At 40.6% G+C, this 12,995-nt stretch overlaps 1 protein-coding gene across 2 annotated transcripts; it reads left to right on the plus strand.

Annotated features, from left to right (window-relative positions):
• The first annotated feature begins 796 nt into the window (after positions 1–796).
• On the plus strand, positions 797–12,937 carry LOC127784435 (uncharacterized). 2 transcript variants are annotated; one of them, XM_052311741.1, is made up of 13 exons: positions 797–1,649; positions 3,116–3,392; positions 3,678–3,863; positions 4,018–4,170; positions 4,582–5,007; positions 6,228–7,311; positions 7,405–8,489; positions 8,852–9,015; positions 9,092–9,247; positions 10,382–10,616; positions 10,721–11,028; positions 11,584–12,200; positions 12,280–12,937. In XM_052311741.1, the coding sequence occupies exons 1-12, from the start codon at positions 871–873 to the stop codon at positions 11,876–11,878; spliced, it is 5,148 nt and encodes a 1,715-aa protein (XP_052167701.1). In that variant the 5' UTR covers positions 797–870; the 3' UTR covers positions 11,879–12,200; positions 12,280–12,937. The 2 variants fall into 2 exon arrangements, with proteins under 2 accessions (XP_052167701.1, XP_052167700.1); XM_052311740.1 differs by having other exon boundaries at positions 6,228–8,489.
• Positions 12,938–12,995: the final 58 nt, after the last annotated feature.

Below are 12,995 nucleotides of genomic sequence, written 5' to 3' on the forward strand. Positions count from 1 at the left end.
TCGGATCAAGACAATCAAACGGCTGAAACAGACGCTACGGTTGTTTTAAACAGTAATTGCTAGAGTACCTACCACAGGAACGTACAGTCCTTTAGAGCAAGGTCTATAGTGCAGCCCACTACTAGCTCCAAATCTTCTATAGCCAATGTAATAGCCAATTTATACAATAGTTGCTTACTATACTATTAATACTTGGTCCCACCTGTCATACACACATTATGTCTTGGAGTCCGTGCTGCAGCTGGCTACAAATCTGTAGCCCGCTGCTCTTCTCTCTCTTTCTTTATCTTTTTAAAATATTTTTATAGCTGGCTTATAGCCTGCTATTGTACCTACTCTTATGAGCAGTATTTAGAAAAGATCTAGGACGCTAATTTCTAATCCAATGGTTTCAGTGGAACTGCTTAATTTGTAATCAGGTGATCCCAAATTCCCAAATCCAGCATCTGGTCCCGCCAACGGACGCCGCCACGCGTCCCTTCCCCGTCGCGCTGACGACGCCGCGGCCTCTTCGCCGCCTCATCCCGCGAGACCCGACCCCCACTCTCCCGCCACAAAATCCCGCTCCTCTCCCTGTCCCCGTGGCCCCACCACCCCTCACCTCCACCCCGCGCCGTACACGTTGCTCTCGCCCAGCCACCCGCGCGCGCCACGCAACCCTTCCCCCGGAGGTGGGCCCCACCCGCCCAGCGACAGAGCCCCCCGGGGGCCCCCACCTTCGCGAGAGAGCTTTTCGACGGAAAAGCCTCCCTTCCCCCAACCCCACCCCACGTCGACGTCTCCCTTTCTCCTTTTTTCCCAATCCGGCTGTCCGCCTCTCTCCACCACCGCTTCCCTCGCCGCCGCCGCCGCCGCCTCCGCCTCCGCCTGATGCTTCCCCGCCCCGCCTGCGCCCCACCTCCCCGGCTCCTCCCCGCCGCCGCCGCCGCCACGTTCCCCCTCATCCTCAGGCGCCGCCAGCGACGGCGCCACCACCGCCACCGCCCGCGCCCGTGCCCGACCCTCCGCGCCTCCCTCTCCGACCTCCTCGCCAGCATCCCGTCCTCGCTCGCTCTCGTCGGCCCCGCCGCGGCCGCCGCCGTCGCCGCGGTCGCCTCCTCCTTCTCCTCCTCCTCCTCCTACGTCCGCAACGGCCTCCCTCCCCCGTCCTCCTCCTCGCCCCCCGAGCCGGACTCGGGCTACGCCGCCGCGTGCGGGGATGCCGCGGGGGACTGGATCCTCTTCACCAGCCCGACGCCCTTCAACCGGTGCGTGCTCCTGCGGTGCCCCTCCGTGTCGTTCGAGGACGGGGGCGTGCTGCTCGACGGCGTCAACGAGCGCCTCCTCACCGAGGAGCGGCACTACGTCAACCTGAGCCGCGGAAGCATCCCCGCGGCGCGCGGCGGGGATGGCGGCGCCGGCGACATATTCTACCAGAGGGTTTGCATTCCCGCGGAGGACGGCGGGGTGATCGCGCTCGATTGGCCGGACAATTTGGATTTGGGCAAGGAGCATGGGCTTGATTCCACGGTGTTTATAGTGCCCGGCACGCCTGAGGGGAGCATGGAGAGGGGAATCAAGGTGTTTGTGTTGGACGCATTGAAGAATGGCTACTTCCCCATTGTGATGAACCCCAGAGGCTGCGGCGGGTCACCCCTCACAACACCTAGGTGAAATTTATGCCCCTTATTTATTTACCATTCCAAAGCTTTGGACAACATCTTTGCTGCAAACGTGCAATAGTGCTTAGCTAGTGATGACTACTACTCCCTCCGTCCCAGAATATAAGAAGTTTTAGGGTTGGACACGTTATTAAGAAAGTAGGTAGAAGTGAATAGTGAAGTGTTGTGATTGGATAAGTAGTGGAGGTAGGTAGAAAAAGTGAATGGTGGAGGGTTGTGATTGGTTGGGAAGAGAATATTAATGGAGAAGTTTTTATATTTTGGGACAAATCCTGAGACCTAAAAATTGTAATATTTTGGGATGGAGGGAGTAGCTTTTACTAGTATTAGTATTTGTAAGAAACAGTTTCTGTGAGCAAAATTAGAAGCTTCTTGTAGCCTCTGCATAATTCACTTTAAATTTTATAGTGTTTTCCATGTTTACTAAACCTATGTACTATTGCTGAATTTGGTAAATGGGAATTCCAGTCCGTCCCATACACAACTCTGTTATCCATGCTGAACTCAGGCTAGAAGATTACAGGACCTTGGTGGTAGCTAGTACTGATGTGTAACATCAGTAAAAATGTTTAGAATAACTAGCGTTATTATTGGATAACAAAACAACTTTACTTAAGAATCGCAGAAGCAGTGATTGGTAAGTGTGGATTGTACTGGAAATTAACATAATTTTAGTTAGTGTAGTGGACGATAGTTTTAGTGATCATTTCAAGGAAAAAGTACATCTTTGCAAGATCAATCATAAAGTTGACTTAGAAGTTTGATATGGGTAGGATTGTTGTCTGGACAAAAGTTGATATTACTGAAAATGGTTGGAAGTGTTGGGAAAATCAAGGTTTTCAATGGGAATAAGTAAGAAAAGTTTAGAAACTGCAGTCGAGAAGATGAGAAGAACTGTTATCCTCTTGCTCTATTAACCTGTTATTCTACTACTACCTCCAGTTCCATATTTCCTATCATTTTGGACATGATCTTATATTCTCATTTACCAAGGAGTGATTAATTAGGGTGTCTCAGTGTCTCCTGCGTGTTTGAGAAAAAAAAAACTTAATTAGGGTGTTTCCTATTCTGCCGTTAAACACCTTTGAACTCAGTACTTCTCTCAGGTTGGAAACCACCGCAGCATCAACTATAGGAGTAACTCGTCTAAAATATTAACAAATCTCTCCAGCAACAGAAATTTTCATCCAATCTACAGAATTCTTCAATGACTGGAAATATGGAACTGGATGGAGTGCCATAGTTTAGGTTTGTTATAACAGAAATTCTTGTAACAGTAACATCGGGGACCTCTATTCTGATAATTCATTATTCATTCACTCTATTCCTGTTGATTAATGTGCCCCTTTCAGTTAACTTTTCCACATTGGTGTACGATGCTTTGTAGCTAAGTTGTGGCAGTGATGGATATTTGTTATAAAATTGTAGGGCTTATAAACTACCTGCTTATGTAGGTTATTTACAGCGGCTGACAGTGATGATATCGGTACAGCGATACGATTTATAAATAATAAAAGACCTTGGACAACACTAATGGGTGTTGGTTGGGGATATGGTGCCAATATGCTGACAAAGTACCTAGTGGAAGTTGGAGAGTCTACTCCTCTTACCGCTGCTGTTTGTGTTGACAATCCGTTTGACCTACAAGAAGCAACAAGATCATTTCCTCATCACATCGCTCTTGATCGAAAGCTCACGACAGGCTTGGTTGATATCCTGCGTGCGAATAAGGTTGTGACTTCACTGCTCTGTCTCAATAATTTCCCCCTTTTCTTACTACCTGCATATCTGGTGCATTTGCACTCACATCATTTTACAAAACAAATAAGAAATCTTTTGTAGTAGATTGTGCTGTATCTCCTTTTAGCACTTCCTGTATAAGACAAGTATGTAAGAGCTGAAAACCACACCAAACAACTGCCTCTAAAGTGGTTTCAACAATTCACTATATTAGCAAGAGGACTTCCGTTCCAAAAAGCCCATTTGCACAACATGACTAATGCCTTGTTATTTCAGGAACTCTTTCAAGGAAAAGATAAAGATTTCAATGTTCAAAAAGCTCTGTCATCTGATTGTTTGCGAGACTTTGATGGAGCAATATCAATGGTTTCACATGGGTTTTCTACTGTTGATGACTTCTATGTGGAAAGTAGCACAAGGCTGTCAATTTCCCATGTGAAAATACCTGTACTATTTATACAGGTATAGTTCTGAACTATAATAACATTATTTTTTCATTTGCATATATATTAATTTCAGCGCCAGGATATCTAAAGTCCAAACAGTTATCTCCCATCTTAGTCACATGCACTGTGAACACCTTTCGGGTTATCTAATCCTGAACCATATTTTGCAGAGCGATGATGGGACAGTGCCACTTCTTTCAGTACCACGCAGTTCAATATCAGAAAATCCTTTTACAAGCCTTCTCCTTTGTTCTTGTGTGCATTCAACTGTATTCACATTTGAGAGATATGCTGTATTATGGTGCCAGAATCTTGCTTTAGAGGTAAACATTACCATCTTTCTTAGTGGAGGCATTCTTCCACCATTGAAAGCATTCACAAATATTCATCTTTTCAAATCCTTGACAAGTTGACAAGAACTTTGTACAGAAAAGACATTAATGGAAACATTTGAAATTAGCTGTTGGATAATGATATCAGTATTTCATAGAGAAGATTGATCTATAGTTCCATGCGATCTCTTATTAAATAATGATATAATTTTTTTTCTACTCTACTAGAGCATATCTTATTGTCAGATGCATTTTAAGGTACATCATAAGAAACTGTAATAAACATCGTTGCTTGTAGTATTTCGTAGAGCTCTACATTCTTATGAATCACTCTTTAAATCACCTTTCCTTTGTTAGAAATGTTCTGTTTTCACATCAAATCGTTTGTTTGTATTTATGCAGTGGTTGTCAGCAGTGGAGTTTGCACTTCTGAAGGGTCGCCATCCACTTATCAAAGATGTGGACATCACTATTAATCCATCCAAAGGTCTAGCATTTGTTGAACCTCAAGCAAATGATAGGAAGGCTCCAAACAACAATAATTTCCGTCAGCAGTCTCAGTTTATTTTGTACAATAGCATGCCACATGGAATAAATGGGCTGCTCCTTGATTCCGCAAAACAACATTCTGTTTCTAACGAGAAGGAAAATGGCCAGATAAAAGATAATGGTGACATGGATAGGGCAAGGAAAGATGTAAATGAGGAAGAGTCGGAAGAGACTCCTGAAGATGATGAAAAAGGTCATGCACTACAATCAGCAAGTCTCGTGATGAATATGTTAGATGCTACAATGCCTGGTACTCTGGATGATGATCAGAAGAAGAAGGTATAGTAGTCTAAGCAAAATTTCTCTCTTCTGCACAATATATTTTCTCCCAAAAGATCAGATCAAATCTTTACTTATCCATTTTTTGAAACAACCACCTTTACTTTTCCAATGGTCCTAAAGAGTTCGGTTTGGATAAATTTGCTTCTTCCTTTTCTTTTCTTTTCTTTTTCTTTTTTCACTCTTTTCACAAATTACTTTTCCCTTTCCTCTTAATCAAATGTGGCTGATCACTCTTTTGTCTTATTTGTGATTTATGTGATGTAAATGGAATAAATATTTGCTATATCTACAAGAAGGGCACTTGATTATGTACACTTAGTAGGAAAATTTTCTATTAATGCATGTGCTGCAAAATTGTATTCTTGCAAATACAAATGGAGAAGTTAAAAAACCTTGGCGCATTAAGCAAAATTCCAACTAAACATCAAAAGTTGCACCACTTTGAAATTTTCATTTTAACATTTTTTTTAAAAAAATACAAAAAACTCCAGACATGTAGAGCGTGTTAAAATATGTTGGCAAAAAGAATATGTGTAACATAATAATGATATGTGTAAGCAAATTACTTTTCTTTTGTCAGAAGAAGACTAACTTGTCCATTTTGTTTGGTACTCACATAATCATATTTTCCTCAAATATGTGTGTGCTGGTTATTGCTTTACCTGTCCCTTTTAATAGCATTCTTAATTGCACAAGTGCAAAATCCAAAACATTGTTGTAGCTACATCTATATTTGGCTAAAAAACCCATATCCCCTAGATTATGGCATCTCATATCCTGGAATGTTGCACACTCATATAAGTATCCTAGAAGCATATTCTGCTGCTTGATGATTCACACTCCTAATTATTGAGTAACTTTTAAGCACTTGAGCTTACTATGACCAAACTAAATATTTGTACATCTGATAATAAACTTGAGATATGTCTCTTTTCATTTAAAATGAATCTGCATAGTGTATAGATGCTTCTAACATCTGGAGATCTCTCCTGTGATAGATTGGGGTTGACTACTGCAACTTTTCTATGTCACATGTCAAAATTACTTGCATATGTGCCAAAAAAAAAACCCCATCCTAAATAAGACAACACATTTTTTTGTTTTGAAGCTAAAGGTATGCTTTTTTTCCCCTTGGAATAGTCATGTCGCATAATCTGCTCGCTATGGCCTTGTGAGGCATAAGCCAATATGCTAATATATTGTTTTTTGGCCATAAGGTTCTGGTAGCGGTTGAACAAGGTGAGACTCTTGTGAAAGCTCTAGAAGAAGCTGTACCCGAAGATGTGCGCGGGAAGCTAACAACTTCTGTGACTGAAATTTTACAATCAAAACGAGGAAATTTCAGTTTAGATGCATTGAAGCGACTTGGCTGGACGAATGGAAGACCAAACACCAAGACAGCTGTCCAAGAAAAGATCAAAGATTCTGATCACGAAAGTGGCCTTAAGGATGCCAAAATGCATGATCAGAATAAAAGTGCCTCAGCCATTGGTGACGTTGACCAAAAAGATGGTAATTTGACTTCTAATGATAATAGTTCTGGAGAAGGTATCGAGTCATCACAAGGAAAGCCTTCCCAAACTTCTGGACCTGTTGGAGCTGTAACGGAAATGGGAACTGAACAAATTCAACCCAATAGATCGGAAAAATCAACCCCTGGAATAAATGAAAGCAGTGAAGATCATCAGCACAAGACCGATCAGGGGACTGAAACAGCTCCAAAGCAAGTTTCTGATGACCTATCACCAAGTGAGAAAAAAAATTCTGATGACCAATCGCCTGGCGAGAAAAAAGTGTCTGACGACCAATCAACAGCCAACTTGAATGGCGCTCCCAGAGAACGAGTGCAATCTGCTGATGCTACAGCAGAGAGTCCCCAGGTTCATGTGGTAGAAAAAGATGGTGATGCAGTCCGTGCCAGTGAAGATAAGGCTACACATAATGTTACTGATCAAAGCATGCAAGTATCTAAAACAGAAGAACCTAAACCTCCCCCGGTTAATGTGACTCAGGCACTAGATGCCTTAACTGGATTTGATGACTCAACTCAAATGGCTGTCAACAGTGTATTCGGAGTTATCGAAAATATGATTGACCAGTTTGAGAAACAACACGAGTCTGAGAACGGGGACAAGTCTGATGGAAGTACAGATGAAGCTTCTGTAAATAAGACAGAGTCTCAAGTGACAGGTGATATGAACAATGAGTCAAGTGGGAAATCCATAAATCCATCATCTTATCAACCAGAAAATAGCATTTCTGGAAAAGGCGATTCAATCATGTCCGAGGATCGCATGATTGGTGAGATAAATTCAAATTTAAGTATCATATCGTCTGCTAAAGAAAAAATAGGAAATTATGAAAGAAATATAATTGAGAACTATGTGGATGCAGATGTTGCAAAGCAGGGTAGTGGCTTGCCTGACTATTTATTGGATATAGCTGTTAACTCTTATTTGAAGGCACAGTATGCTATGTACCTTCACGAATTTCTTTCTACACAATTGCAACTCAAACCACCAGATTCGAATTCAGCAACTGATCTTTTCCTTGATCCACATGAGGGTAAATGGAAAATAGCAGATCAAATGGACAGTGAGCATGACTACAATTCTAAGTCTGACAAAGATGGCAACTATACAAAAAATATTGGCATTTCTGGTTCCTCGCGAGACCAATTTAGAACAGAGAATGTTATTGATACTCCCTACTTGGTTCTGTCACACTATCCAGTTTCCAGGGACAAGAAGTCAAATGAATTAAAGCAGACAGTAGCAACCAAGTTACCTGATATTGCTTTGAGGGAGACACTCACAAGTTTCATCAGAGATGAATTAGAAAATGCCCTCAAAATTGAAGTTGGTCGCAAAGTAGGGATAACAAACACTGAGCAACTTGAAAGAAATCTTGCACATGATGTGGAACGTCTTGCCGCTCAGGTTTCTAGAGCTGTTGTGCTTGATTGTGAGTTGTACTCAGCAGCATGTGTGGAAAGAAACCCAACAACTGTCAAATTTGGTACAACTCATGGAGAAAATGTTATTGAAGCTGTATCAAATGCAATTCAGCAATCTCATGATTTGAGAAACATTCTTCCAGTGGGTGTCATAGTTGGTGTTATTTTAGCATCATTGAGAAATTATTTCCATGTTGATATTTCTAAGCATGATAAACATACGAAAACCATTGTCAAGTCAGGAGTTTTAAGTGAGGATCCTGATTTTAAGAATTCTTACTTGAAAAAAGAAGAAAGTACGGATGATGCTTCCTCAAAAACAGAAGAAACCACAAATAATGCTTCCTTACAAAAAGAAGAAAAAGCAAATGATTCCTCAAAAAATGCAGAAAATGCAGATAACCCTATCGAGAAAACTGTTGCACCGAAAGGGCAGGAAATCAGAAGATCAGAGGGTCAAGGTATGATGGTTGGGGCTGTCACAGCTGCGCTTGGTGCTTCTGCTTTTGTAGCACATCATCAAGTGAGTAATTAATGCCCTGAAGTTCCTTCTTATTTCTAAGTTCAGTCGTATCCTCTTAATGCTTTAGCTGCGTTGCCTGTTTTGGTGTTTACATCATTCTGGTCATGTTTACAAATATATCATATTTTGACATTCTTATAATATCTCTGAATTCTTTTGGACACAAATCAGTCTTCCAGTCCTGGGCTAGTGTTTTTTTTCCCTCGCATAGGTCGCATGGGTCTTTGAGTTGTACTGGTATTTTGGGTAAACCTAGTCAGCACATCTACACATTTTTGAATAATTTGTGGTTCCTAACTTGTACTTTTAGAACAGTATTTTTATTTCTTTTCAAGCAATTACATAGCGTTTTTATATTTCAGCAAAAGAAGGTTGAAAAGCATGATAATATGGATAGTACCAGGCCTGACGAAACTGCACAGGAGAAGAGCCAGAACAATTTAGTGACCAGTCTTGCTGAGAAAGCCATGTCTGTTGCATCTCCTGTTGTACCCACAAAGGGTGATGGCGAGGTTGATCAAGAAAGGTTAGTTAAATATTAGGATGGCTTTTGATCTCATTCTCACTTGAATATTCTTACCATATCTGACTTTTGCAAGCAGGCTCGTCGCAATTCTTGCTGAACTAGGACAAAAAGGTGGTGCATTGAGGTTTGTTGGAAAAATCGCTCTACTCTGGGGAGGTATTCGTGGTGCTATGAGCTTGACTGATAGGCTCATCTCATTCTTACGTATTAGCGAACGCCCCTTATTTCAGAGGTGAGTTGTCCTAATTAGCACCATCAAAATAATTTTAGTAGAGAAAAAGGGACATAATTCAGATGATGTCTTCATCAAATGGATTAGGTTAAGTAGAGTATGAGAATTTAAAGAAGACTGGAATTGGCATTGTTTTTGCTTGCAAGCAGCATGCTATATCGGTAAATCTGGTGTCATGTGTTCATTTCTTTAATTTCCAAATGTACAGTGAGGCATATAAATTTTCATATGTTCTTTATGCAAACCCAGATCCAGGTGGTTAGTAGGTATGAAGCTGCTATAATGTAGTCATAATGTCATATTGAGTAAAGGGACAAACCATTGATTTTCATTATTTTTTACCATTTGATAGTTCAAGCTCTACAAGCTTTTCTGTGGTCTAGAATGGTGTGATACTTCTGGTTCTTGTCAGTGGTACCACAGTTGGAGAAAAGATAAAAATATTTCTGTATTTGCATAACAAATATGCAGTAAATTTATTGAGCAGAAACAGCTAGTTCTTAATCACTCATCCTTCTTTCCCTGAATGGAGAGTGAATCCTTCTGAAAAGGAATGTAGATAGATATATTCTAGAGTGGAATGTAGACATAGAGATCTGAGCGCAGCTGTGTCCCTTGTGGACAAGGGACTCACTACTTGATGACAGAACCAAAGGTGGTTTGAACAATGGGTAGGGAATCCCGCAGCCTGTGAGTGTCGTAGGTTTAATAAAGTCGGCCTGCGACTGCTGCGGGTGCCGGAGTACAGCTGATAGGATATTTGAAGGGAGATGGAATGAGTCTATCACTATCTGTGATAAAACATATAAGACCGTCATCCCTTTAACACAGCAAATCATGGATCTCAATCTTGCAGTGGAGTGAGTAGTACAGTGCAAGAATGTTATCGCAGAATGGAGCTCCCCTTTCCCCATCCTCTGGTTGTTAAGGAAACAGTTGTTCCCTGAAATCATAATTTCCTTTATAAATGAAGTGGTTGATTGAAATAGTTTTCATACTGTAGTTGTATGTGAAAATTTTCTTGTCCCTTACAACCTTTACATATCAGTAAATTTCTTTTAAATATATTATACCTTTTTATGGTGATTTTATGTTATCAGGTTATCATTAACATCTGCCTGTTCAAATTTTTAGGATCATGGGATTTTCCTTCATGGTATTTGTGCTATGGTCTCCTGTTGTGATTCCTCTACTGCCAACACTTGTACAAAGTTGGACAATAAGTTCTTCAACAGGAATTGTTGGATATGCTTGCATTGTTGGACTGTATGTGTCTATAATGATACTTGTCATATTGTGGGGTAAAAGAATACGTGGCTACGAAAATCCAGTTGAGCAATATGGGATGAATCTTGCATCTGTATCAAGGGTATGAACTGTCTTGCCTGTGTAACACTAGGTCTTTGTATAATAAAGATTTGTGTAATGTTCCCGTCACATATATAATAACTTGCATATTTCATTTGGTTGCAGGTACAAGAATTTTTGCAAGGTCTTGCTGGAGGTATAACTGTTGTTGGATTGGTGCATTCAGTAAGCATTTTACTTGGCTTTGCAGCTCTTCGTGCAGGGTCATATTCATTCGTGACTAGGCCACTTGATCTTCTCAAGTCTTCTAGTAATGTACTATTGCTAGCTCTCAGAGGATTTGTCACAGCAACTAGTATTGCTGTGGTGGAAGAAGTAGTTTTCAGATCATGGCTTCCAGAAGAAGTTGCTGTTGACCTTGGCTACTACAGTGCCATTCTGATATCTGGGGTTGCATTTTCTCTTATTCACCGGTATGTCTGTTGTGGCCACTTTCCCTTATGTTATTTCACTGCTTTATTATTTAGCAGTTAGAACATGTATTTTTAGAGAGGAATATTATTTAGCAGTTAGAACATGTTTCTTTAGAGAGAGGAACATGGTTAGTATTACTGCTGGTAAATTCTGAATACATTCATCTCTAGGTTTGGAATGTAAAAAATACAATAGTAGCTGATTAGAAACACAAGGCGCAGTGATTGGTAGTTTGATACCTACAGGTGTCACCTGGTGGGTGGATGGGTGGGGGAGCTCAATGAGGGTAGGGGATTGACAGGAGTCAGGAAAGAGAATGGGTGACTGGTGGGATATTGAACGATTTAATCCTTTCAATGCAAGAAAAACAAAGTATGATTTCACCCCATTAACAAGCAAAACTTGATAGCTTTAGCAAACTTAAAAGATAATGCAACTATAATGTACACCCTACTATTTCAGTCGATGGATGTGCTTTCTATACAAGCATGAGCAATTGTGCGACCAAGCAACAAAGAATGTGACGTACTAACATACTTGAAAACACATGGCAGGTCCCTACCTTCAGTACCAGGCTTCTTGCTACTTTCACTAGTTCTTTTTGGACTTAAACAAAGGACGCAAGGGAAGCTTGCTGCACCTATTGGCCTTCGTTCTGGAATTATGACAGCTAGTTATCTGATACAAACCAGTGGTATTATTCAATCCAAACCTGGTACACCATTTTGGATGATCAGCACGTACCATCTTCATCCTTTTGATGGTGTAATTGGCTTAAGTGTTTGTGCATTACTTGCTATCCTTTTCTTCCCCCAAGAACCTGTTCAGAAGGATTCTTTTGTATCGTGACAAGAAAACAAGTACCCTCAACGTATAGCTTCAGAAAAAGATGCGATCATCTCTGTACAAAATTTGTGTCAGCAAAGGACTGCTCTAGTATACCATTTTACACCGCGGCTCCATGTTCAGAGGGAAGCACCCAGTTACCTCAAAAAGAATCTCAGAGATTATGCTGATGCATCAACTTTGTGCTTGTCCTTGGGGCATCTGCAATGTTCATATTCTTAAACTTGTACACTACCGTGTACTGTTTTGATTTTTCGGGAATATACTATATATGAATCAAGTTGTAACCTTCCAATCGGGGATAGTCTCGTCCATTGATTACAAGGTATGTACCTTAACTTCACTTGGGACCTCATTTTTCACTGTGCTAAATTGCTAACTCTTCACTGTTGCTTTGCATGCAGGTTGAAAGAACAAACCAAGTTGTTGGATATGCCCTGGTAGAGAATATAGAAGCTGGTACATTTTCCATTTTGCCAAGTAGCCTGCAGACCTGATACTGTCATCCGACTTGGTTGTACAATTACCTAATACTGATGAGTAGATATGACTAGCTGACTTGTAGGTCGTGTCTGTACATCGTATATAGTATATTCTGCCAATTTTGTTCTAAATATTGGAACAGAGAATCATACCCAAGTTTTGAGGTATCAAATTTTGGCCAACACACATACTGTATCTAGAAAAGGAGTTAAGTTCGCTCCAGGAGAGAGTTAGCTGATGTTACATAGAATTGTGCATCCTTTTCCCCCTTTTTATCTGTTCAGAACTAACTGTAAATGTAATGTTAAGACCATGTATAGACGAAAATTACTGTGATTACAAGAAAAATATACATGCATTTATGCATTATAGTCCTATGTGGCTTGTGCACAAAAGTCCTGTATTTACCGTTCATAGTTCTTACTAGTATGATTTATCTCAGAACTGTATACTTGTAGAGAGTATTCATGTCAATCCTATTCCAGGCTTTCATTGATGATCAGTTTTGCTAAAAATGTAGTAAATTCTATGTGATTGCTATAGATCTCTGTATGAAATTTAATGTGTAAGTTCTAAAATTGACCGTGTAAAAAAAGTTCAACTTTTTTATGAAAATTGTGACGCCACGTATAGCCAA

This window comes from Oryza glaberrima, chromosome 9, assembly GCF_000147395.1.
Source record: "Oryza glaberrima chromosome 9, OglaRS2, whole genome shotgun sequence".
Classification (NCBI taxonomy): Eukaryota; Viridiplantae; Streptophyta; class Magnoliopsida; order Poales; family Poaceae; genus Oryza; species Oryza glaberrima.